Below are 26,996 nucleotides of genomic sequence, written 5' to 3'. Positions count from 1 at the left end.
CCCTGTTCTTAGGGCCGAAGGATTCTTTTTCTTTGTCCTCAGGCCCTGGAAAGCAGGTTCTCCTGGCGAGCCCCTCCCCATCAGCTCCCAGGGGACGAAACTCTTGTTTGATTTATCACTTCATCTCCGTGTCTCCTTAGAACCTAGTTAAGTCTAATCCCGCTTTCCAACTCCGAGAGCGAAGTCACCTGTCCCAGGCAAGCGGTAACACCGGGACTTTAACACGGAGCACACAAGAGACCGGGGTGTTTGAGTTCCCAATCAAGCCTCCACGACCTGACCCAAGTCCCCACATCTGTGGAAATAAAAAGTTCCCGGTGGGGGCGGGGGCAGTGCAGCCTTCTGCCTGGTCCGCACCGGGACCCGAGGCGCCTCCGGGGGAGGCGAGGGAGGCTGCACCAGCCCCAGAGAGCAGAGCCAGGGAACTTCAGAGAGCGTTTCGCCCTCGCCGGGGAGAGGCAAACACCGACACGTCTGTCTCCTTCTCAACAAGTGCCTTCAAGCCCGCCGGGGGCAGACACCTCCGCGCCCGCGGCCGCCGAGGTCTCCGCTGTGCGCGGGGGGCCGCGGCCTGGCCTCAATCGAGGCGACTCTGCGTGGCCTCCCCCCACTCCCTCGAGCGTTGCCCGCAGCCCCCGGCAGCCCGAGCAGGGGCGCGGGGCGGGGCGAGCGGAGGGGCGGACCCCGGGGCGCGGGGCGGACACGAGGGTGCACGAGGGGCGCAAGGGCCGGCGCGGTCACCCGGCGCCGTGGGGAGCCGCCCACTTCTCCTGCGCAGGGGGGGCGGGGGTGGCCCAGACGGCCAGAGCGTGGATGCGGCGGTCGCCGAGCCGGGGCGGACGCGGAGCGGCCCGGGCAGGGGACGCGCGCCGGGAAGGCCGGCTCCGCAGCGGCTGCAGGATGGCTGAGGTAAGTGGTCGCGCGGGCGACGGGCGCGGGGCCGCCCTACGAGGGCCACCTGCTCGGCGGCGGCGCCGTGTGCGTCCCGGGAGGCCGAAATGCAGTTCCTCGCAGCCTGTGCCCGGTCGCAGCGAGGTGACTTGTGAGCGGCGCCCCATTTCTCTTACACCCCAGAGCCCCTGTCCAACCGCTGTTGGCGCAGGGACGTCCATCTGTCTGGTATTTCAAGCCGTGACCTTCGGTCATCCCGGGAGGAGAGTGGCGGAGACGCCCGAGGGGCGTGGAGGGGGCGCCGGACCCCTGAGGGACAAATCCTTGCTTTTTTAAAAAGGGAAGAGACAAAAGACCAAAAGCGCCGCATTAGACGTGTCTGAAGAGGACGGACGCTCGCAGATGAACCGCGCGAAGGCGTGCGTTGGTTTGCCGGCGTTACTTCTGGCTTGTAGAGCGTGGGACAGTGAGGGGTGTTCTTGCCCTCCGGTCGCTCAGGGACTTGGAGGAGCGCATCCGGATGCTGATGGGGAAGCCAGAGGGCCAAGGTCCAGTCTCTTCGGAGATGGTTTACCTGAGGGTGACAGGAAGGGACCCTGGCAATGCAGAGGTGAGGTGCTTACTGGCCGCAGTGACTGTCCACCCCGCAGCGGGGTTCCAGCCGGGCGTACCCCAGCATCCGCTTCGGGTGCCCGCTGTCCACGGGCGCTGCTTCCCCAGGGGACCCCCTTAACCCTACTGGCCTCACGACTTCGGATAAACTCCTGGGGATTTGTCAGCCAGATGTGACAAGATTGGAGAGGCAAGTGAGAGAGATCTGATATCAATCAGTACATAGCTCGGAGCCAAACTTTCTCAAATGCGGTGTAGAAACATGTTCTTCTCGTTTAAGGCATCTCTTTGTGGCTGTGGGGCTGCCACCAGCCTGAGTTTGACAGTTAAATGGAATGCCAACTAGCAGCCTTAATTGTATGAGTGAAGTTGTGTGCGGTGCGGGGAGGGGGGGGGGAAGATCAGACACTCTGGGGTTCGGTAATGTCCCCTAGTTTTATGGCTAGGCTCACCGCAGACCTCTGAAGATGAGGGCATTTAAATCGGGCCAGACGCCTGGTCACAGCCAGGCCTCTGCTGTTAACACTTAAGGGGCTTGAAAGAGGCCCCACTGGTGTCCTGGGAATCCCTGTCAGAGTGTGTGTGTGTGTGTGTCTGTACATGTTACTGCATGGAAACACATCAACAATAAGAAGTAAATTTTTCTTATTAAAACAACAAGATTTTGGTGTGACAGCATAGGAAAACTGAAAAACAGCATTTTGGCAAATCTTTTTTGGCAGTCTTTTTTCTTGCTCGTTGTCTTCACTGTGCTGTTAGATTTTCATGGGATCTTTTCAGATTTAACAGAGGTTGAGTTTACAAATTGATGTTTGTGCGTTAAAACTTTTGTTAAGTAGTGAAACATATAACTTTCTCATTCGCCCCTCCCCAAATTTGTTGATGCATATTATTATACCTTTCTTAAAATTGTATGCATCAAAGTGTAATTTTGCACATTACTTAAAGTGTTACAATTTGTGCTGTATTTTATTTTTCTTTAAAATAGATACAGACAGCTGTCCTTCTTTCTCTGGAGAATTTTAATAACTATTCTTTTTAGCATACTTTCAGATAGTTAAAAAATATGACTCATCTTATTTATTGTTGCAAGTTCACAAACTTCAGTTTTACAGAAACTGTAACTGCCTCCACTCAGGTGTTGACGGTGTTCTGTTGTAGCTGAATCCTCAGATACTTTGATGGACTCTTTTTAGGGTGTGAGCTCCTCAGAGTTTGAGAACTCAGATTGTGTTCAGACAGCTGCATAATTTAATTTGTACTCTCATGTCCACCCATGCAGACTCATAAGGATTCCCTGGAGCTCTGTCTGTCACAGAGAAAATGGTTACTAGTTTGCCCATGAATATTTCCTAGGATACACACACACACACACACACACACACACACACACACACACATATATATATATATATATATATATATATATGTATATATATATACCAGTGATGTGTGCACCTGGGTTGGAATTCACATAAGAAATCTTTACCCACATAAATCCATTGCCTTAGAAATATATGGTTTATACAGAGGATGATTTGGTTTTTATGACCTCTCCCCTAGAAGAAGTTAGACCTGTATCCCAGGCCCATACTCATATTTTATATCTCAGATCATCAGCTTGGAAAAGTGACCCTGCCCTGTGGTGAGAAAAAGCCATCTAGTTTTCCCCACACAACAAATAATTGTCTCTTAAGCACACACTTGTCTCTTCGGGATGCCAAGAAGTAAGTGTGAGGGAACATTTTAAAACTTTGTTAGTAAAATGAAACTGCAGTACAAGGGGCCAGAAATGTCTTTGAGCTTCTGTATATGGCTTTGGAAGTTATTCTGACGGTGGCCATTAAGAGGAGTTGCCCTGAAGGCTTGCAAGGTAAATTACTTGCAGGAGGAGTGTGCTTTACCCCAGGGTGGATTTTCTCCTCTACAGATGTCATTTAGAGTGAGGTAGTTACTTTTGTCAGACACAGTCTGGTTAGAAAGAAACTAGAAATGCCGTTTCCCCAGGTTCTCCGATCTGATGATCTGACGTGGCTCTGGCTTTGCTAAGATCAAGGTTTAGGAAGTCACAGGCTCTTTTTGTCCTTTCCCTTATTGTATGTCACTACAGATCATGACTGTTTGTCTACTGTTGGTGACTCTTTTGCGGGATGTTTGAGATAACTGGAGGTGGCACAGAAGCAGCGTCAGGAAGTGCTGGGACCCTCCTCCCTTGTTAGTTGGTTTCTAGCAGAAACCCTTTTTTCTTATCTCATCATCCTTTGAAGTCTTTTCTCCCTCCTTCTGGAGTTTCCAAGATTGCAGTGTGGCACCCCCGCTCTCTATATCCACCCGTATGCCTCTTTTAGCCAAGGAAGCTGAGTCCAAACACAAAGCAGCCCTGTTTCTCCAGAGTCCAGTTTGGGGCCTCCTCAGACATACATAGTTACTTGGAAAAAAAGCTCTCTCGGTTCCTGTCCACACACGGACCGTTTATTATAAATCAACCTAACCAATTGTAAAAGGGCTCTAGCTTAGAGGCGATCCCCATTTCTCTCCACTAATGTAAAGGAAGGGAGAGGTTGGGAAAATAAGATGTGAAAGCTGGGCTGGAGCAGACCTGTGTAGAACAGAATGCTGACCTTAGGGGGACTCTAATTTACACTTTTAACTGTTCTTCCCATTCATTATATGGATGCGGCTGTCCCTTCCTGCGGATTGTGTGAGCCTTTCATGTACTGGAATGTGGGAAACGGTTTTCTGCTCTTTCCCAGCTTCTAGAGACGGCATCGTCCCTCCGTAGTCCTCCACCTGTTTCTGGAATTATTATGACATTCAAGCTTTCTTACCTCCAACTGTAACATTTCAGGATGCACTATGCTGGGTCTTAAGGTGGGGGTGGAATGGCAGAAATAACTGAATTTGAGTTTATCTTGGCAAAAAAAAAGTTGTTTTTTAGTTCCCTTTGAATCCTTAAAATGGTTTTATTTAAACATGTTCATTCACACTTGGCTTTTACACCATCATCAGTAATAAATTTGTGTGAAGTATTTAAACTACCTTAACTAAAATTTTGAAGTGTTTTTTAATTCCCACTTTCCATGGCTAATTGTATGTTACATATCACTGATGTCTTTTTAGCCTTGTTATCTAAGGTTTATGAAGACTTCTGAGTTTGTCTACATGTAGGTTATAAGGAAAAAATATGCCCATATCATTTATATTGCTATGTGTTTCAAATCTTTTTTTTAAAAAAGGAAATATTCAGCTTAATTTCTAAGATGTTTGTATATTTTCTACAATTTTTCACATTTTCAGTTTTAAAAACTAATAATATGAAAAAAGGGTGTAGATGTTAAATTGTTTTGGCATAGGATATAGGCTTTGATTTATAAACATCAAAAGAACAAGTATTTTTCCCATTATCCTCTTTGAACTAAGCACCAAGGGAACTTTACAGAAGTGTCCTGTGTACCTTTTGCTCAGAGGTGGACTTAGTCCAACATCCGTCCCCTGAAGGGCATCTAGCTCCCTAACTCTCTCTTGCAGGCCCATCTCTGTGCCCTGTTGCTTCTGTATTCTCTCTTCAGCCCTAGCTTGCAGTGAGATGTCTCTCATGTCTCTGTCAGTTCTCTTTCAGTGTCATTTTTACATTGCAAATACTAACTACATCCTGAGGCTCCCGGTATCCCCCATTTCGATCATGGCTTTCACTCCTGATAGTGGTAAGCAGTGCCTTCCATTGTTCAGAACCCTAGAAGACCCAACAGAGAGACTCTTGACTGTCCATCAGGGCTTCCCATCCCTCAACCCCACCTATGTTGCTTTTCAAGATTGGCTCTCACTGGCCAAACAGAAACCTATGTTTTGTGGGCCATGTTACTGCACTCAGCACACCAACCCAGGATATTGCTTGTACACAGAGAACATGTCTGCTTTCTCCTGGAGGAAGACTCCTCTGGCCTCTCTACACAGGTTATTCTCTGTTGGCTAGTGCAAATTGAAATTTAGAAGGAAATGGGAGCCTTCACATAGTTTACTTTTTCACTTTTTATTATAGAAAATTTTAAATAAAGAGAATTAAACTGTACTGAAACTTGGTGAATGTGTGTTTGGGATGTCAAGAGTTGATCTTCTTCATCTGCATTTCCTATTTCCTACGGCTAGAAATCTCAGATTACTTTAAAGGAGGTTCTAGCTGTCATACAATTTCATTAAAAATATTTTATATGTTGCTGTAAAATATAAAAACATTCCCTTTTAGAAACAAATCCAATATACCATAAAACACCTTAAAATAACTTGGGGGCGTGGCTCAGTGGTGGGGCACATGCTTCACATGTTCAGGGCCTTAGGTCCAAGCCTTGGCACCAGAAAGTAATACTAGCTAATTATCATATCTCCTCACCATCATTACATTTCCAGGCAGTGTTCAAATTCCCTAGACTGTTTTATAAACTTTATGTTACCATTGGTTTGTTCAGATTAGAATACAAGTGTATACACTATCTGTAGCTTCTAATTTCTAGGTTTATAGTCTTTGTTTTTTTCAGCCTTGCCATTATCTGTTGAAAAGGCCAAGTCAGCCATCTTTAGAATGCTAGTCTGAGTTCTTAACAGTTCCTTTCTTGTGATGCCATCTACATATATTTCTGTCTCCTGTGTCTTCCAGATTCAGTGTTGGCGAAGAACCTTGCTCAGCCATAGGTTTGGATGTTTTGACAAAATACCACATGTGCAATGAGCTGTACGCTCTATTCAGGGTCTGATGGGGCCGATTGCTGTCCTCCTTTTATTAAGAGCTGTGAAATGGGAGCGTCTTAGTCTTTCCCGGTTTGACTCCAGAGAACCTGTCTTGTCAATATGTTGGCTTCCCTGGCCTCAAGTCCTATAGGAAAGAACACCTGCTTCCCTCTTCCTCTAGTTTACTGGTTTTCAAAACAGTTTGTTGATCTCCCAGAAGTCTCTAACTGCTGCCAGTGACTTCCGCATTGGTTTTGAGTATGTTTCGAAGCCTTGAGTTTTCACCTGTAAATGATACAAGCTGACTGATCAATCATAGTCACTGCTGGGCTTTTTTCTTTTTAATAATTAATTTTATTTTCTGTGCATTGGTATTTGACCCGTGCATGTGTCTGTGTGAGGGTGTTGGATGCCCTGGAACTGGAGGTAAAGACAGTTGTGAGCTGCCATGTGGATACTCGGAGTTGAACCTGCGTCCTCTGGAAGAGCAGCCAGCGCTCTGAACCACTGAGCTATCTCTGCAGTGCTAGCACTGCCACTTCTTGCCTGGCTGAGGCTGTGCAAGGTGAAGGCGTGATGGATGCGCTGTGGGATGAACAGATATCTGTTCTGTGTGCTTGTCACGTGGACTCCTGCTTAGCACTGCAGGCCAGGGAGGCTGCCACACACACGAGGAGGACCTCAGTGGCTCTCTTCCTGCTCCAGGTTGTCCTGACTCCCATCTGACAAATGACAGTAGTATTTTCAGAATCCTAGTTGCACTCCTGTGAGGTTTCATATATGATAAAATTGATGGAGAAAATAAAAAATAAAAGAAATCTATGGAAAGGGAGTGGGGAGGTCAGAATCAAAAGGCAAACCTGGCTCTGGTAAGAAAAATGACGAGTACAGAACTACAGTGTCAGCGTGGCTCCAAGGTGATGACTCCCAGCTTTGAATGTTTGGTTTTCAGAGCCAGGAGAGCCAGGCTGTAGCCCCATAGGGAGGAGAATGGGAAACAAAGCCACACTCTCACAGGGCATCCTAGCGACTTTAAATTATGTTCTGACTAGCAGTTTTGGATGGGCAGTGAAATTTCCAGGACTCACACAAACCAACAGCAGTTATCTATATCCAGTGTTTAAAAATACAAGCTGGAAAAGCCTGAAGCCTTTCTGTCCCAAAACCTAGTGAATTGTAAGTGAGCTGTGGTTTGGCAGCCTGGGGTTCTTTGATTTCAAGTTGAGATCTTAATGATATTTTTACTACTGGGGATCTGGCAGAGTCTTAATATTTTATCATTAAGATAGGTCCTCAGACTCCAAACTTAGGCTCAGCCGTCTCTCCTCGTGAACCATTTTCTAGGTGGGTTTTATTTTGTTTTTGATTTTGTGGCCCTTTTAATAGACAGTGGGAGATCACTGTGTAAGTGCAAACTAGAAAGTGCATTTGATGACTAGTAAAAGGCACCAAGATAATAGTGACCATTCTTTATTCTCAGCCATCCTTGCGATGTGCCCTCTAGGTTGCCTAATGGTTACAGAATGCCCTCTGGTGTCTAGCTACCCTAGTTTTGTTCCAAGATGGAGGAAGGACAAAGGAATTGACGTTCTACCCAGGAAGTTCTAGTGTCCACCATGCACCAGTGCTTAGCTGCCTGCCCATCAGTGATTTAAAATTCCTTTTTTCTTACTTATCCTACTAGAGGTTGAACCTAAGGCCCACACATTAAGCAGTCACTCTACCACTGAGCCATATCCTCAGCCCTCTGTTTAGTTTCCAGCTTGAGATGGGGCTTCACTGAGTTGGCCAAACTGGCCTCTAATTCACTTTGAATTACTAGCAAGCCTTGAACCTCCGCCCCTCCTGCCTTAGTCTCACATGTAACTGGGATTTATAGGTCTGCATCATGAGGCCCAGCAAAAATTCTTTTACTAAGGCAGATAAGAAGAAAAGGATATTGTGGGACAAGATGGCTCAGTGGGTAAAGCCGCCAAGCCCGATGGCTGGAATTGAACCCACATGGTAGAAGGAGAGAACAAACTCCCACAAACTTTCTGACCTCCACATTTACACTGTGGCAGGTGTGCCTGTGCACAATAAAGTAAATAAATAAATAAAAATGTAAGGAAACTAGATGGACTTCTGTAATCATTGCACAAGGTAAACTTTGCATTGGTCAGTCATTCACTTCTCCACTCACGTAGCACAGTGGAGGATTTACCAAACATGGGACTCTGCTAGTCAATAGGTGTTCTAACTGTTGAATCACCTTTTTTCTGAACTGGGGAGAGACTTTTGGGAACATTTTTATCTTCTGTCGACTTTTGGTGGTTGTGTCTATGCAGAGTCAAACCACCAGAGCCAGAGGACCTGAGAACCTACTCGTGGACATGACAGCAAGAAGCATGGTCAGACCGTGTATCTGTTTCTTCATTCCTCTGCTGTGTATCCACTAATATGGCTGACTGGCCTGAGGAGAGCAGGAATGCCTAGCAGCATAAGCTGAAGACTGAGCCAGAAGTATGACATAGGATAGGGAAAGTTGTAGATTTTATTACACTCAGTGAAAGAGCTCAATGATGTGAAAGGCGTTCGTTCACCTGTGTCGCTAGAGTTCTCTTTGTAACAGCAGACCACATTCACTTGTCTTGTTTCCAAAACGCTCACTGTTAGGACAGAATCCGAGCTCTTGGCTTGTCCCACAAGGCCCTGTACAGAGTGGTCTCCAGTGCCTCTATGACTTATTTTCTACCCTTCACTTCACTCTACTAGGCACACTGGCCTCCTTTCTCTCTCCTAAACTCACTGGTCTCTCTCATATCTTATGGCCTTTGCCCTTGCTGAGCTTGCTTTCTGAGGTACTCGCTCCATCTTCTCTATCCCCTTGGCACTTGGCTTGACATGCTCCTCTGAGGCCTTAGATGACAGATGGCTCTACATACCGACTTGTTGATACTCTGCATGCCAGCAGGTTTTAGCACTGAGGTCTGCTCAGCTCTTTCCCAACACTCACTTTATTGTGAAATTCTTACTTGCCTTCTCATCATCTACCTCCTCTAGATTTAAGCCCCAGGAAGCTACAGGCCTCTGCAGTCCTGTTCTATACTGCAGCCTCAACAGTCCAGAGTGATGTCTCACTCACATCCAAGAAATAATTACCAAGAGAAGTTTCTTTACCATATGAAACTTTAACTTCTTGATCTTGTGCATAGTGTAATACCCAACCCTAAAAAGTATTGCCACTGACTGTTACTGTGCTAACACAAAATACTGATACTTTAAGGCAGAATGTACCCTGAATATTCAGACTTTAGACCACCTGGATAGCCTGTAAACTCTTCAGCTTCTTGGTATATAAAAGAGGAATGGTAGCACCAAACTCCCTTAGTGGTTATGAGAAGGAGATATGAGTTACACATGGGTGCTCTTTGATGCATTGTCTCACACATAATAAACGTTTAGTAACACTGACTAGCTGTGTGACCCTGAGTAAGTTATAAATCTTCCATTAATTTAAGTGTTATAATTCTGTCCTCACGGTGTGATAGTAAGGACTACATGAAATAATGGCTGGTCTCATGGCCTGGCTGGCCTCACTCCCGAGCTTAGCACTGGCCCAGAGACCTTTCTGCAATGATGGTATCATCGCTGTCCATTGTTGTAGTAGCTACTAGCTACAAGTAGAGCACCAAGTATGACTGGTGTGACCAAGGAATTGAATTTAAATCCTAGTAGTTAGATCTCACATGTCAAATGCAGCTAGTGGTCTAGACCGTGAAGACAAAAGCTGACAAAGCTGCACAGCTAGATAATGTGACCCTCCAAAAAATCAGTGCAACAAACACGGGGATCCCAGAGTTCTCGTACTTACCACTTTAAAATTATGAAAATATATCATATTAAAGTATATACATGTTGTAGAGGTGACAATAGTTTTGAATGGTTTTTATTACTGGGGTCAGTTCAAATCCTGAAACAGTCTTTCATTGTCCAGTGCTGGATATCTGCATCTACCCCACTGTGTGCTTGAGATGGGTACTCAGCCCCTCTAGCAAAAGCCCGTGGAAGCATCTCCCCAAGCTAAAGGTGGAACAGGGGTGTCTGGGAGATCAAACAGATCCATCAAGCTAGCTAAAGTCTAGGCCTAGGCAGTAAATGACCAAATGTGTCACATACACGGTGTGAATGAATGATCACATGATGGTTGTAAGTCAGCAAGGCAGAACTTTAGATGTGGATTTGTATCGAGATCATCTGATGAGGACAAGAGGCTAAGACTGGACAATCATGTCTTGTTGAGTTTGGATTGCTGGAATCCTCTGCTTTCCTTCTGAGGAATGGAGAGAGAATTAGGCACCCAAATGAAAACATGTAAATTTCAAGTTTTCCATTTGATTTACATGAGGACTTTCATCTTGTAATTAGATGATTTTTTTTTTATTTCATTTGAGATGATTTAATTTATCTTCAGCTAAGGATGCTATAATTTGACTTTGTGGAATTCTGAGCTACGTGGAAAAATCTAATGGTCTCTACATCAGAATTTTTTGTTATTCTAATTAGGTTCTCCTAGTTCACAAATAATTCCTCTGACATTTATTTCTATAGATGCTTAACAAGCTTTATTAAGCCTTATTCAAATAGCTTCACGTGCAACCACGTGACTGTTTCTCATAAATCAATACTTATAAATGAGACTTGTGATACTGTTTGTTATGTTCCTTAGGTAGAAGCTGCTATATGGGAATGACCAAATTGAGTCAGTGGTCTCAACAACAGATGACATAGGTCATAGGGCATTTGGAAATGTATAAAGGAGTTTACTTGACATATGGTGAGACAGAGGCCAGGGCCACTGTCACTGACTAACACACAGGGAAGCACAGAGACCTCTGCACCTGAAATGTCAGTTATCTGAGTTGGGACATAGAAGTGGAATGGCGAGAGATGGAGAATAGAGGCATCAGTCCTTGGCTAGGGAATATGCTTGGGATTGTTCCTTAAGGTTTCATTCTGCTGAATGGGAGACAGTTTCACAGTATTTCCAGGAACTTTGTGTGAGCCTCGGTCTTTTGAGCAAAATCTTTTGAGCAACATTTCCTTCTCTTAAAACAGGCTTAATTTTCAAAATAAATGAAATGTAAGTTTATTTGTATATTTCCATAACCATATTTGTTTTTGTTTTTGTTTTTTGAGACAGGGTCTCCTTATATAACCTTGGCTAGTCTGAACTCACTAATATATACCAGCCTATCCTTGAACTCATAGGCCTGCCCACGTTTGCCTACTGAGTTCTGAGATTAAAGGCATGTGCCACTATGCCTAGCCATCCATACCTTTTTCTAAAAGAGTAAATGCTATCTCAAAAAAGCAGAGGTGAAAGAAATGTTCTTCCTTTTAAAATATTTTCTTCTTAAGCAGTATTTGTTAAGTCTGGGTTGTGAATTACTTCAGCTTTATGTAATGTAGTGTTCTGTTAGCATTTAGCAATCAACAAATGATTACTTTGTTTGTACGGCCACCATTATCATCTAATTTTAGGACACTTCACCATCTTAAAACCTACTCAAAATCTGAAACCTCTGTGTTTCAAAAGATACCATTAAGAAAGAGAAACGGTGGGAGAACACATTTGAGATAATGTATCTGGTAACAGACTGGAACTTGGAAAATAAACTAATGCATACAGCATAGTACCAACAAACACAACCTTATATTAAAAACTACTCAGATGATCTAACGGACGTGTCTCCAGAGAATAGACACAAATAGCAGGTAAACACAGAAAAGATGCTAGCCCATCGGGCATCAGGGAAGTGTGAACCAAACCACACTGAGATTTCACTTACATCCACAAGAATCACAAGGACGGCTATTAAAAACAAACAAAAAACAAACAAACAAACAAAAAAAGCACAAACAAACATGTGAGGTGACAGGAGTCTGCAGTCCCAGCTTTTAGCTGATGGAGGCAGGAGAGTCAGGAGTTCAAGGTCATCCTGGGCTATGTTTGAGACCTGTCTGGGCTTCCAAAAATCCTGTCTTGAAATACTAGCAGGTGTTGATGAATCCCTCACTTGTTACTACGGGAATCTAGAACAACCCAACTGCTTCCCAAAACTACCTGCCAGCTTCTCCACAGTTAAACAGAGTTACTACATGCAGATCTTAATGAGACTGTGCTTAATCTACAAGACACAGCAAATCATACACTTTTTGTAGTTTTCTGTGTACATGAAAGTTAAGTTATGCTATAGTCTTTTAAGTGTGAAATACCAGTTACGTGTGTATACCTTAATTGAATAACAGTGTATTGCTTTTAAAACTATGGATAACACTGAGATGTTGGAAAAGCAGTGCTAACAAACATAGTTTTGTCACAAGTTTTTAGTTGGTAAAAAGTGCAGTATTTGCAAGCTCAGTAAGTGAACATCGCACAAAGCAAAAATATTCCTTTATGTAACGCGAAGAGTCCCCTTCTGCTTCCATCCAGTCTCTTCTCCCGCTGCTCTGCTGCTCCGTTCCCCACAGTCACTCACTCACCCCTGCTCCATTTGTTCCGTAGTCACCCCTCTGCTCTCTGCCTCTATGAATTGACCTCCTGACATTTCATGTAAATAGAAGCATAGGACCATGTGATGTTTATGCCTGACTTCTTCACTCCATTGGTGGGTAGACTGCATCTTGCCTATTCATCTGCTGGTGGATACTGGGGTTGTTTCCACCTTCACTGCTGTGCATAGTGCTACAAACAGTCGTGTGGATGATTTGGGGATGGACACACAATTTTTGTTCTCTTGGCTGTATATGGAGGAGCAGAATTTCTGGGTCATACAGTAACTCTATGCTTGACATTTAAAGAAGCTACCAGACTGTCCCAGAGTGTCTGTACATTTCACAGGACTACAAGCAGATGATTTTTTTTTTTGAAGGAGACAGGTTGCACTAATCCATGGAGTGAATTTCCTAAATCCTTGACCAGATTCTCCTTCCTTGTCCTTCACACTGTGCCTCACAGTTCCTTCACTGGCAGACTAGAGGTTTAAGCCCAAAGTCAGAGGTCTATTGTGTCTTCTCCAAACACACATTCTCCCAGTTTCAAAGCTCTCAAACCATACAAATTGCACCGAGAAGCATACTTTATAGCTTTAAACATATTAAAAAAATATATAAGTAACTGAGTTGGAGCCTCACTGCCTGAGCTCCTTTTAGGGGTCTTGTTGGTTTGCTAGTAATAGATTATGTCCTTTAGGCCTCTAGCTTGTGAGAAACTCTTGACAAGATGGGTTAGTAAAGTACTTGGCATGCAAGCAGGAGGACCTGAATTTAGAATGGCAGCACCCATGTAAAATTCTAGCACAGACTTGTAACCCCAGGAGTGGGACAGGGGCTACTGGGGATGGAACAGAAGACTCTGTAGGAGCTCACTGGTTAGTCCATCTGTATGAATTGCTGTGAGACCCTGACTCATAACAAGGTGGAGGCTAACTGAGAAAGCCGCTTGGGCCATTGGGTAGACACACACACACACACACATATTCAGACCCATACATGAATGCACACATAAATGTACAATACCATGCACACACACTCACACAGAAAACATTATACGTGTGTCTCTCAATCTTTTTTTTTTTTTTTTTTTTGGTTTTTCGAGACAGGGTTTCTCTGTATAGCTCTGGCTGTCCTGGAACTCACTTTGTAGACCAGGCTGGCCTCGAACTCAGAAATCCGCCTGCCTCTGCCTCCCAAGTGCTGGGATTAAAGGCGTGCACCACCACGCCCGGCTTGTGTCTCTCAATCTTAACACTGGGACTTTGTTGAACACATGCATCTCTGCTTTCTATTTCCACTGTACTTTTGGACATTGCAGAAACATACATGTACATGCACACACATATATAAAACCTGAGGCATCAGTGCAGGATTTGCCCAACCTATATCTGTCTCTAACAGTCATGTAATATCAGCCATTCTGCTTCCTCAAATCTATTTAAGCTTTTCAGCTTCTGTCATATCGTAAGCATCTGAGGGTAACAGATCTGTACATGGATCACTGTTGCTTCCGATTTTTCTTTTACTGGTTCCAAACTAGTCTTTATTCTTTAAGAGTTGCTGCTCTGATCAGCTCAGACATTTGGTAAAAATATTATTTTTATTTTTTTCATAAGAGCAAGGTTTCAAACCATAATATTTTCTAAGAAATCCTTATAGAGTCTTAGTAATTATCATATGCAAAATATCTGTGTTGAAGTTCATGGTCTCCCAAGTGCTGGATTCCCTGCTTCTCTTTCCTAGTGCATACTGCGCACCTTTGGCCTGGCACAAGGCACCCACTGCTGAGCGAATGCTAATGAGTGTGGGAAGTCCCTTTGTTTAATAAATGCAGCATACCCTGCACGTAGCTCTGACGTCATACCCATGCATGTGTTCTCTCTTGCAGGCTATCGGCTGTACTCTGAACTGCAGTTGCCAATGTTTCAAACCTGGGAAAATAAACCACCGTCAGTGTGAACAGTGCAGGCACGGATGGGTGGCTCATGGTAATTTTATTTCTTCCCTCTCATCCTTTAGTGGCCTTTGTTAATAACTTAAATTTACAGAGGAACTGATTTCATAGCGAAGACTGACAGCTGACTCCTAAACTAAGTAGTAATTTCTAGTGTGTCCCAGGTAACGGGCGATATAAATTATATCTTCACATTTTAACTTATATAATATTAACTCCATTCTAAATATGTCCAAACTGATCCTTCAGGTGCTGTTGTATGACAGTGATAGACATGTTCCACGGTCACAATTAGCCTCTGGTATTTTTTGGCTGAAATGTGTCCTGATACAAGCATGCCCCTTATTCACGATTTAGCTGAAATTTATAAGTGGACATCCTGCTTTTGCATTCGCCAACTCTGACAGTCATGAGCCACTTGGAACTGGTGAGTGCTGGAATGTGGCAAAGGCTGCTGGAGAGTGGTGTTACCACCTTTCTTTAACTTTGATTGATTTCATGTAAATAGCCCCCAGAGGCTGGTAACTCTTGTGTTGAACAGACTGGATTTAGGTGGCTTAATTTCTAAAGCCCCAGTCCCACACAGCAGATTAGGCCCCGGCCCCAGATCTTTGAAGTTCCTAAGGCTATCTTCACCTCCAGACTCTGACTCTCAACTGTCTGGTCTCTGAGTCTGTCCTTGCTGCTTCTGTGTTCCCTTCTTTCTCCCTTCCCCAGTGTGTGAACATTTTCCTTCTCTGGCATGTCACAAGAGTGGGAGAAAAATCTTAAGTCTGTCCCTTTTATTTTAGAAATTTCTGTGAAGAACGTGAAGCCCTATGGCTCTTATAGATATTAGTCCTTTATGGATTTTTGGGTCCCCCCGCCCCGCACCCCCTGTTGACATAGAAAACTAAGAGCAGCCCAAGCTACCCCTATGGTTCTTTCTTATTCTTAAATTCTTTCTGTGCATTGCTTCCCCTAAAATTAGAGCTTTCCCAAACGTCTTGCACTTGATTTTCAGCTCTGAGTAAGCTGAGGATTCCCCCTGTGTATCCAACAAGCCAAGTGGAAATTGTCCAGTCCAATGTGGTGTTCGATATTAGCAGCCTCATGCTCTATGGAACCCAGGCTATCCCTGTTCGCCTGAAAATCCTATTGGACCGGCTCTTCAGTGTGCTGAAGCAAGATGAGGTTCTACAGATCCTCCATGCCCTGGACTGGACGCTTCAGGATTACATCCGTGGATATGTGTTACAGGTACAGCGACCTTGGCCCTGCTCTTCTCCTTGAGTGCCCATGCAACTGATGTAAGCCAGTGCCCTACCAGTCACTGGCCTCCTTCCCTTTGAACTTCTTCCTAATGCCTTCAGGCCCTGACTCATGTTCTGGAGGAATTGTGTGCTTTCCTAAGGTCTCTGTGAAGCTTTAGGCTGTGAGGGCACTATGTGAACTCTTGAGCATATTTCACTAATCTGACTTCCACAGAACACCACTTGCTTTATTTGGGGTGTCAGAACTGGGGGATGAGAAAAGGCTCTTGTGTGTCTGAACTACACAGCAAACAGCACTCAAGCCGATGTTCCTTTGCTGTTCTGGAAAGTCTTGGCGCCACGTGTGATGTTGTTGTGTTCATATGCTAACCCTTCCTCTCTGTCTCCATCCTGTCCTCTCCTTCCTGCTATCGACTCTCCTTCACCCACTTTCTCCTCTTTTCACCACCAACACCAGATTCTCTCTCAGCTTCCTCGCATCTTCTCCTCTTTGCTTCGGCGCCTCAGTCTTCTCTCCCTTATCTATTTCCAGAGTAGTTGAACTTCTTTTCCTGTGTTACATCTTGGGTGCAATGTTTCTTGAGAAAACAGTACACTTTCTGCAGCGTCAGAGGATGGTTTCTCGCCACTACACTAGAAATATCAGCAAGCTTCAGTTAACATTTTTTTTCAGTGAAACGAAAAATACATGCATTTTCAAGTCTAATATTAACTTTAGTTTTAGGTCAATTATATATTGGCAATAACTATTAGTGGACATATTCTTCTAGTATTTTTATGATAAAATAAATATAGTATCCCTGTTTGTCTGTCTGTCTTTCTTCCTTTGTTTTTCTCTCTTTCTTTTTTTCTTTCTTTCTTTCTTTCTTTCTTTCTTTCTTTCTTTCTTTCTTTCTTTCTTTCTGATAGGGTCTCACTATGTAGCCCTAGCTTGCCTATAATTTCTATATTTGTATATATACTGGGCTGGCCTTGAACTCACAGAGATCCACCTGCCTCTGCCTCCTGAGTGTTGGAATTAAAAGTATACAGCACTAAACCCATTTACCTTTGTTTTCTAATTGAAAATCCAGAAGGCTGTGAGTGTTCTTGCTGAAAGTTATTCCACCAGTATGGAGCAGACCCAGAAATGAGCACATTTCTTCCTAATTCTAAAGCCTGTAATCTTGCCCTGGAATCCTGTGAGCACACCTCTGGTGTGGGGCCCTCGGCTGAGTAGAAATGGCCATACATAGAGTAGCATTATGGTCTTGCATTATGATATAGATCAATATTTAATGATCCTAATAATCTTGCTTTCTAGTGTTAGGATTAAAAATGTGGAATCAATTACCTTGAACCTCTGGTGCTTGAAATATTTATGATGTTACAGTCTTCCTCATCTTCAAAACTCTCACATGCACTGTGAAAAATCTCAGTAGGCCATTGAATACATGTTCTGTGATAAAATATTTATTGCAGTTTTGGGAAAAGTTAGGCCTTGTTAGAGTTTGACAGATCTGCAGCACTCCAGCATGGCCATAGCTCTGCTTCATGGACATGTGTAGCAGATCAATATGTGCTCACTTGCTTGTTGATGGTAGGTGCTTAGGAGATTATTAAGTCTGCAGCAAATGAATACTTGAGCTATATCCAGACTTCACTGCCCCACTTGTACTCTTTAGATGAAGATATTACTGTCGTTCAAATGATACATATTTCTATTTTAGTGAAGAAAATCATTGTGCCTAATATATGACAGAAATTATATATGACAACCAACTAGTTTGAAATAAGATGAAAAATAACTACCAAATTTTCCTGACTTGGGTTTGAGTAATACACATTTAGTTAGCTCTTCTAGACCAATGGTATGGCCACTCTTTACATTTGTGTAGTTTATGATCTGCACAGAGTATCTGGCCTAGGGGAGTGGGGTGGGCAGGGATTAAGTTCAGCAAGCCCTGTGTTGATCCGCAGTAGTGTTTTCCTAGTGTGCACAAAATACCCTCTTACAGTCTGGAGGGGGCGCCATGACACACGCCTGCATGGGGAGCAGAGCAGGCAGCCGTGGACTGGCATTCTCTTACCTTCTGCTTTGTGTTTAGGATGCCTCAGGGAAGGTGCTGGATCACTGGAGCATCATGACCAGTGAGGAGGAAGTGGCTACCTTGCAGCAGTTCCTTCGCTTTGGAGAGACCAAGTCCATAGTTGAACTCATGGCAATCCAAGAGAAAGAAGAGCAGTCTGTCATCATACCGCCCACCACGGCTAACGTAGACATCAGGGCTTTCATCGAGAGCTGTGGCCACAGGAGTGCCAGCCTCCCCACTCCCGTGGACAAAGGAAGCCCCAGCGGCATGCACCCCTTTGAGAACCTTATAAGCAACATGACGTTCATGTTGCCTTTCCAGTTCTTCAACCCTCTGCCTCCTGCTCTGATAGGGTCGCTGCCTGAACAGTACATGCTGGAGCAAGGGCAGGACCAAAGCCAGGACCCCAAACAGGAGCTCCATGGGCCCTTCTCGGACAGCAGCTTCTTGACTTCCACCCCATTTCAGGTTGAAAAAGAACAGTGTCTCAGCTGTCCAGAAACTGTCCCCCAAAAGGAAGACAGTGCTCACTTAAGCGACTCCAGCTCATATAGCATTGCCAGTAAGCTTGAAAGGACACAGCTGTCCCCTGAGGCCAAGGTGAAGCCTGAGAGGAACAGCCTTAGTGCTAAGAAGGGCCGGGTGTTCTGCACGGCGTGCGAGAAGACGTTCTATGACAAAGGCACTCTGAAGATCCACTACAACGCCGTCCACCTGAAGATCAAGCACAAGTGTACGATTGAAGGGTGTAACATGGTATTCAGCTCCCTGAGGAGCCGGAACCGACACAGCGCCAACCCCAACCCTCGCCTGCACATGCCAATGAACAGAAACAACAGGGACAAAGATCTCAGGAACAGCCTGAACCTGGCAAGCTCTGAGACCTACAAGCGCCCAGGTTTTACAGTGATGTCTCCAGACTGTGGGCCCCTCCCTGGCTACACTGGTTCAGTGGAGGACTCCAAAGGCCAACCTGCTTTCTCAAGCATTGGGCAAAATGGTGTGCTTTTCCCTAATCTAAAGACTGTCCAGCCAGTCCTTCCTTTCTACCGCAGTCCAGCCACTCCCGCGGAGCTGGCCAACACACCCGGCATGCTGCCTTCCCTCCCTCTGCTGTCCTCTTCAATCCCAGAACAGCTGGTTTCCACAGACATGCCATTTGATGCTCTTCCCAAGAAGAAATCCCGCAAGTCCAGTATGCCTATCAAAATAGAGAAAGAAGCTGTGGAAATAGCCGAGAAGAGACACAGTCTCAGCTCAGACGATGAGGTGCCTCTGCAGGTAGTCAGTGAAGACGAGCCAGAGGACAGCAGTCCTCAGTCAGACAGAGTACCTGAGGAGCAGCATACACAGCTAAGCTTAGAGGAGCCTCTTCCACAAGAAGAAAGAGCCTGCCATCTTGAATCTGTGATTGAGTCGCATGGAGCTCTCAGCAGAACCCTTGAGCAGACCACGCTCACTGAGAGGGAGGCTGAACAGAAGGTAGCACTGAGTTCAGTGATGCCAAGAGAGGTGGAGGATGGTGGCCACGAGCGCCATTTCACAGCTGGCCTGGTGCCCCAAATCCCTTTTCCTGACTACATGGAGTTGCAGCAGCGCCTGCTGGCTGGGGGACTCTTTGGTGCTTTGTCCACCAGGGGGATGGCTTTTCCTTTTCTGGAAGAGTCTAAGGAGCTGGAGCCCCTGGGTGAGCATGCACTAGTGAGGCAGAAGGAAGAAGCCCGCTTCCAGTGTGACATCTGCAAGAAGACCTTTAAAAACGCTTGCAGCATGAAGACACATGAGAAGAATACACACGCCCAAGAGACACACGCGTGCACAGTGGAGGGCTGCGGGGCTGCTTTCCCTTCCCGTAGGAGCAGAGACAGGTAAGGTGGCTGTCGGCAGGCCTCTCCCCAGACAGCAGTTCTAGGTTGGTTGGTTGCTTGGTTGGTTGGTTTTTGTTTCTCCAGACAGTTTCTCTGTATAGCTCCGGCTGGCCTGAAGCACAGCTCTGTAGATGTGGCTGGCCTCAAACTCACAGAGATCAGTCTGACTCTACCTTCCAAGTGCTGTGATTAAAGGCATCACCGCCACCGCCCCAAACCAGCAGTTTTTAAACCTTAGCATGTATTGGCCTGAAAGGTCAGGAAAGCAGGCTTCTGGACTCTAACCCTAAAATATACTGTTGTAGGTCAGGGGTGAAACATGGGAGTTTGCATTTCTAGCAAGTTTCCAGATGATGTGGGAGTTATTCTGAGGAAACTCGTGAATTTTCAGTTCTAAAAATCTAAAAGTATTTAACCACAAAACATGACCTGGAAAGACATGATGCTTTTTGTGGTAGATTTCCACTATTACCTTCTAAAGGGCTTATGTAGCTTTGGTATGATTGAATTACTAATGAATGTATTGATATTAATTTATTAATAGATACTCTGATATACTTCAGCACACATATCATTCATTCTACCTTTCTAGTCTGAGAGATCCCAAATTGAGAAACACATCTGCCCCCAGGTGTGTGTGCTAACAATATGCTGGTTCTCAGGTTAGCGGTGGTCAGAAGGGCAAGTGTGGGGAGGAGGGAGGGAGGGAGGGAGGGCTTTTTAAAGTATCATGCCATTTCTCAAAACTAGCCTGATTTTCATTTCACCAAATGGAGACTCTACCACATGAAAACTTTTCTCTGGTTTATAGTCATCCAGCAACATTTGCAGGAAAAAATAGCAGTTTGATTAGAGACTTTTTAAAATGTTAACCTATCAAAAACTATAGATGATCGGCAGCTCATTTCAGTGGCTGTGATATATGTTGGAAAGATGCTTTCTTTTCCTGAAGCACATGGACTAGTCTCAGAGCGCACACGCACAGGGCTCTCATCGTCCTGGAGCACAGCACTGGGCTTTTCTTTGTGCACGTGGGCTACCAGTCATAATTTAGAGCGCCTCCTCCCAGCGTCTGGAAGGGCGAGCAGGTATCTCAAAGGTGATCTAAGAGGTGTAATGAAAGGGTCAGCTGTCTGACGAACACAGTGTGATAAATGGCTCAGAGAATGTGAAAAGTGCGTTTGTTCAAACAAGCTTGACTTGAAGCAGCTCAGCATCACCACTAACTTAGTCCAAATTGTAACACCTAATTTGTTAAGAGGGTGAAAATGTAAAGCCTCCCACACACATTCCTTGCTAGGGCTCACAAGAACACGCTCATTGTCTTTACTGAGGACACAGGAGATATTAGTTAAAATTCCTGCTTCTGTTGCTAGGATGTTTAAAGCAAACCACTAGGATACCCTAATTAGTGAACCAGCCCTTCTCCTTCGTCCTCCAAGAAGAGGAGGGTTTGCTCATGAATAAGCTGTTGTTATAAGGAAGAGGTAGTCATATCAGTGAGGTTATCTTTGCTGCTTGTGAGACTGTTGTAGTCCACAGGGTCTACTAGATTATATCACAGACTAGATCAACAGCTCTTTTCATATGATACTTCATTTTCATACAGTCAATGTTTTCTTATGTTCTGACCTGTACGTATAGAAATCTCAACTATAACAGATTCTCATCTTATGTTCTAAATGTTTCAATACAACTTATTCCAAAAGTCAAGAAATCTGAACATTTATCTAAAAATCTATAGTTTCAAAAACACTATTTTAAGTAGGACTTTATGGGTAAGTGCAGGCCCAGGTCTGTCTCTTCAGCTAAGTCAAAGGTTGAGAGCTGCATTACTGTTGTGTTAAGGAAACCAACTTTCCCACTTTGAGCTGCAGTTCCTAAGAACAGAGGGAGGGAGGGAAAGGAGGGAGGAAGACACACACACACACACACAAAGGTGGGGGGAGAGATTGTGAGAGAGAGGGGGAGAGGCAGGCAGACAGATAGACAGAGACAGTTGATCAGTAACTCTTCCCAGGAAGGGAGGGAGGGAGGGAGGAAGGCAGAAGAGGGAGGGAGAGAGAGAAAAACAGACAGACAGACAGACAGACAGACAGACACAGAGTTGACTAGTAACTTTTCTTTGTTAGGTACTCAGGAAAAAATCCTTGCTCACACAAGTCTACAGTTTAGTGGAAGAGACAGACAGCACAAGGTAACTGTAGGTGGCCATGAAGATTGCTGTCAGGTCCTGTAGGCTGTGGTGACACATATTAGGGTGCTTACCCAGGCTCCTCAATATGCTAATCCAGGCCCCCTGGATGAAGGGGAATGTCCAAGCCAGCAAGTATTAAATGTCTTAGTCCCATAACATTTTCTAGTCCTTAGCTTTTCTCTATTTAAGTTGTAGCAATCATTGCTTACTATATTAGGAAGTAAAACTGGAAAAAAAAAAAAGACATGTCTCTTTAAAACAAGAATATACATATTATATGTTAATATAACATTTTAATGGGAAAGACTTATTTTTCTCAAATATAGTGAGGTAAATTGTTTTATATATTTGAAGATCTCTAATATCTGCTTCAGTAGAAAACAGCCTGGTTCTCATTCTTTTGCCAATAGCACATGCTATATACATTCTGGAAAACTCCCCTGAATTAATAATTAGTTGTCAACTCTTGTCCTGGGAGCTACTATAAGGCTTTCGGGAACTAGGCTTGTTTAGAGCATGCTTTAAGGGTCACTGATCTCAACTAAATAGAACTGAGAGGGAGAGAACCCTTAGTGGGAGGTGGAGGTTGAAGAGAGGATGAGGCAGGGGGCCCAGATTTACAAAGTCCTGGGAGAAGAAAACCTGGTACATAGTCCAGACAGTCATAGTATTTCCTGCTCATAGGGAATGGCTTTAGCACCTTAGGAATGGCTAACTCTCTAAGGCCTGAGAAGAAGGGAAGAGTTCGCTGTTAGTCTTCACTGGATACCCAGGAACTGGACAGGAGACCCAAGAAATTTACATTGTAGTAGAACCTTCATGTTCCAGGTTCTTGCAAATGTCTGACTTTTTTAAAACTCTTGAATTTAGTAGAATTAATATGTCCATCTGCTGTCTGGTTTTCTGCCAGACAAGTACCAACCCTTCAGTGCGGAACATTAACATAATCACAGGGCAGAGCTATAGCTGAGAAGAGCTGCTTGCAAAGTGGGTGATCTTGAGGTATAATTCTCATTATGTCCACAAAAATGTATAAAGGGCTAAAAAACTGCATAACAAAATATCTATATTTTATGAAATATGATTAAGTCTCCTTCATACATGTACCTTGAGAGATTTAGAAGGGAAATTCTAATTATTTATAGAGAAGGTGTTTTCTTGACTCTGGCGTAGTTCTGATCTATATCAGGGGAGACACTTCCTTCTTTGGGATCATTCTCTTGTCACCTATAAGATTGTCACCTTTTGATATTGGGATTTTTTTTTCTTGTCTGAAGTGATCAGGGGATCCCAAGAAAGAGCAGCATTGATTTTACAAGTTACATCCATGATAACGTGAGGGTAAACAGCATGTGCCATAATGGATGCTCATCATCTGCCTGTTAGGAGTAAATCACTGGGTGCAAGATTGGCAGTGTGTTCACACTGCTGCATTTGCAAAACTCCTGTCTGGTTCCTTATGAGACACTGCAAACACGACCTACCCCAGCATACACACACACACACACACACACACACACACACACACACACACACACAGTTTCCAGCTGATTAGGTTGTCAGCTGTAGCTACAGGATTTCTGGAGTGACACATGTACCCCTGCTCTAGACCAGTGCTATCCAATAGAAAGATGACGGGAAATCACATTAGGAATCTCTAGTGTTTTACCTACCACACCAGAGGAGCAAAAAGGAATCGGGGAATGTAAGGTTTAATAACATGTTTAATTCAATATAGTTTAAATACTATCATTTCTGTATATGACAGTGTCAAATGTTCGATGGCCATATGACATGGTGTGTTTTAAAGATGGTAGTCGTTCCTCATTTCCCCATTAGCCTAATTGAAGTCGTCTCGACATCCTCTCTGGTTGAGATAAAGGCAGTTAGGTGTAATCTGGTGGTGAGAATTGAAGTTTCCAGACTGTTAGCTTTCCTGGGGGTGGGAGGAATGCTGGCTTCTGATAGATAACCACACAGTGGTGCAGTGTCCGCTGACCACATAGCCTGGCTCACAGGATGCTAACCCTGGCGGTGACTCCCACCACACCACAGGATTTCCTAGTGTCTGTTGAGTCTCTCTACTCAGAATAATGGCTCTAACAACAACCAAAGCCACTCACCTCTGACTGTCTGTTCACTCTTGCAGACACAGCTCGAACCTAAGCCTCCACCAGAAAGTACTGAATGAAGAAGCATTGGAGACGAGTGAGGACCATTTTCGTGCAGCTTACCTTCTGCAAGATGTGGCCAAGGAGGCCTATCAGGATGTGGCTTTCACACCACAAGCATCACAGACATCTGTCATCTTCAAGGGAACAAGTGGCATGGGCAGTCTGGTTTACCCAATATCTCAAGTTCACAGTGCCAGCCTGGAGAGCTACAACTCTGGCCCCCCTAGCGAGGGCACCATTCTGGATTTGAGCACTACCTCAAGTATGAAGTCAGAGAGCAGCAGTCATTCCTCCTGGGACTCTGATGGCGTGAGTGAGGAAGGCACTGCCCTTATGGAGGACAGTGATGGCAACTGTGAAGGACAGAGCCTTGTCTCTGGGGAAGATGAGTACCCTCTCTGTGTCCTGATGGAGAAGGCAGACCAGAGCCTTGCTAGCCTGCCCTCTGGTTTGCCAATAACCTGTCATCTCTGCCAAAAGATATACAGTAACAAAGGGACCTTTAGAGCCCATTACAAAACCGTGCACCTCCGCCAGCTCCACAAGTGCAAAGTGCCAGGCTGCAACACGATGTTCTCATCTGTTCGCAGTAGAAACAGACACAGTCAGAATCCCAACCTGCATAAGAGCCTGGCTTCATCTCCAAGCCACCTCCAGTAACAAGCCAAAGACTCTTATAAGTGTTTGCCATATTTCAGGAATAAAATAATCCAAAGAATGAGGTAGCTGGACTGTTTAATACCATTTCTCAAAAGCCGAGCAAAAGTGATTTGACTCTACAGCCTTCTACAGCAGGGTAAGCACAAGACTCGCCTGTGAGAAGCTGACACTGGGGTAGCCCTTCCTAATATTTTTTTTCTTAGCCCACAAAGTTTTCCACTGACACAAGGAAAACACAGAAAGCCAGATTTCCCATATTTGTTTACATGTTTCCTAGGAAACCTCCAGGTCTACAAATTAACTGGAGGGAGTAGGGGTCAGGAGCTAGGCACGAATGAGGCCTGCAGTATTAAGGGTATCAGGAAAGAAGTTCCCTGGAATACAGCACCATCACGTGGGCATGACACCAGTCCCAAAGATGTCATTTTCAAGTCCTCCCCATTTAAACCCAGACTTGAGTTTAGGGAATTGAAGTTCAGAGAGCATCCATCCCTCCATTGGGAGTTGTTCATTGCTCCCTCCAGTCTCTCATGGAACGGCAGGGAGTTCTCCAAGGAAGCTGGGTGGCCTCCACATTTCTTGTCAAATCTTAATCTGTAACATGCATTTTAAAAGCTAGAGGGAAATATTTCATGCTCTTAAGAGTAGTGGTCTTCAGTTTAATTTAAAGTTATTTTGATAATATTTAACTTGAGTTTATATTATGTAACTATTTGGTGTGAGTGCAAACATGTCCCTGTCACCTCTGAATCTCTGTTCAGAGTTAGAACAAGTGACAACTTATGCTCCAGAGCACCGGCCTGTCTTCAGGTGGTGAACTGCAGGGTCTGTTGGCCCACCGGGGTGAGAGTAAGAGGGATTCTGACTAAATCATTTGCATATAGCCACCAAGCTACTTAGAGAACATGGTTCTTATAGCTGTTGAGTATTTTCAATATCACTGGATCCCTCAGTCTTCACCCATTGGTAAATATATAAGGTTTGGATGAACTTTGACATTTATTTGGTAGAAAGTAAAGTAGAGACCGTACTGCCTTGTTCTATGTCTTAATATTTAACTTATTCCAAGATCTATTCTACACTGTTACCCATGTTTGCCACTATAGAAAGGATTTGTAATCAGCCCTGTGAAGTGAGAATGTCTCTTGGAATTAGGCATTTACAGTAGTCAAAGGGCTATGCAGCTTTAAAAGAAGTGGATTTTGTATTCAGAGTTCAAGTTAACTGTCTGTTTGACTCATGTTGACTCAATTAAAAAATCCTTAAAGGAAATTGATGGTTATAAGAGATATTATCCCCCTGGCTTAAAGATAGAGAAAGCCAACAACCTGTAAGCAATTATTTCAACTTAAAAAAAATTACTTAAAAGTTGTCTCTGCTTAAGGAATGATGTATCCTTCAAGCTTTTTTGTTACTGAGATGTTTAACATTCTAGTTTCCCCAAAATGGAAAATTTTGTATGCAAATGTTTTCTATGATTTAATAAAAATATATGGCATACCTTTTGTTTAAAAGGCAAATATTTATAACAATGGTTTCATTTATATGTCTGTATTTTCATGAGTGGATTTTCTCATATGTACAAACACAGAGACACTGTGGACTTGAGAGAGCTGAAAGTCTACAGATAACAAGACTTCCTATACCAATATAGATTGCAATAAAAAGGTCAAAGAGATGAAGTGATTAATTCATTGAGAGGATGAGCTGAGTATTGATCTTTAAAGAAAAAAGCCACATACTGTGATGTCTCATAAATCCTGTGCTGTCCAAGATAAGCCTCACCTAATACTTAAAATAGAACAACGTGATGAGACAGTAAGCCTTTCCTTAAATGTAACTTCTTCACTTTTTGTCCACCTTCATTAATCTAGTGTTCCACTTAAACTGGCATAAAGTATCTGGCCACTCGGTCAGTGCAGGAAGCCGTGTGTCCACCAGATGGTGAAGTTGCAAACTACATATTCACAGTTTGCAGACCGTTGCGTTTCCTGGTGAATGCTAACTTCTGAAAAGCAGTGAGTGACAGCCCATAGAGAAAGAGCTTGAACACATC

General features: G+C 44.1%; 1 protein-coding gene across 2 annotated transcripts; it reads left to right on the top strand.

Moving 5' to 3' along the window:
- Positions 1–810: 810 nt before the first annotated feature.
- Bnc1 (basonuclin 1) lies at positions 811–26,609 on the top strand. 2 transcript variants are annotated; one of them, XM_021168543.1, is made up of 5 exons: positions 811–909; positions 14,651–14,750; positions 15,720–15,955; positions 18,057–19,909; positions 24,256–26,609. In XM_021168543.1, the coding sequence occupies exons 1-5, from the start codon at positions 814–816 to the stop codon at positions 24,938–24,940; spliced, it is 2,970 nt and encodes a 989-aa protein (XP_021024202.1). In that variant the 5' UTR covers positions 811–813; the 3' UTR covers positions 24,941–26,609. The 2 variants fall into 2 exon arrangements, with proteins under 2 accessions (XP_021024202.1, XP_021024203.1); XM_021168544.1 differs by lacking the exon at positions 811–909 and adding an exon at positions 1,654–1,828 and having other exon boundaries at positions 24,256–26,603.
- The last annotated feature ends 387 nt before the right edge of the window (positions 26,610–26,996 follow it).

Source organism: Mus caroli, chromosome 7 (assembly GCF_900094665.2).
Source record: "Mus caroli chromosome 7, CAROLI_EIJ_v1.1, whole genome shotgun sequence".
Lineage (NCBI taxonomy): Eukaryota > Metazoa > Chordata > Mammalia > Rodentia > Muridae > Mus > Mus caroli.
Note: the sequence above shows the minus strand (reverse complement) of the source record. Positions and strands in the feature narration are given on the sequence as shown.

Bases quoted from the DNA above. Each gene is read 5' to 3' on its own strand.
- Bnc1 (XM_021168543.1), top strand. From the start codon at position 814: ATGCGGCGGTCGCCGAGCCGGGGCGGACGCGGAGCGGCCCGGGCAGGG. The intron at 14,751-15,719 runs GTAATTTTATTT...CTTGATTTTCAG, and splicing joins GCACGGATGGGTGGCTCATG to CTCTGAGTAAGCTGAGGATT. The intron at 19,910-24,255 runs GTAAGGTGGCTG...TCACTCTTGCAG, and splicing joins TCCCGTAGGAGCAGAGACAG to ACACAGCTCGAACCTAAGCC.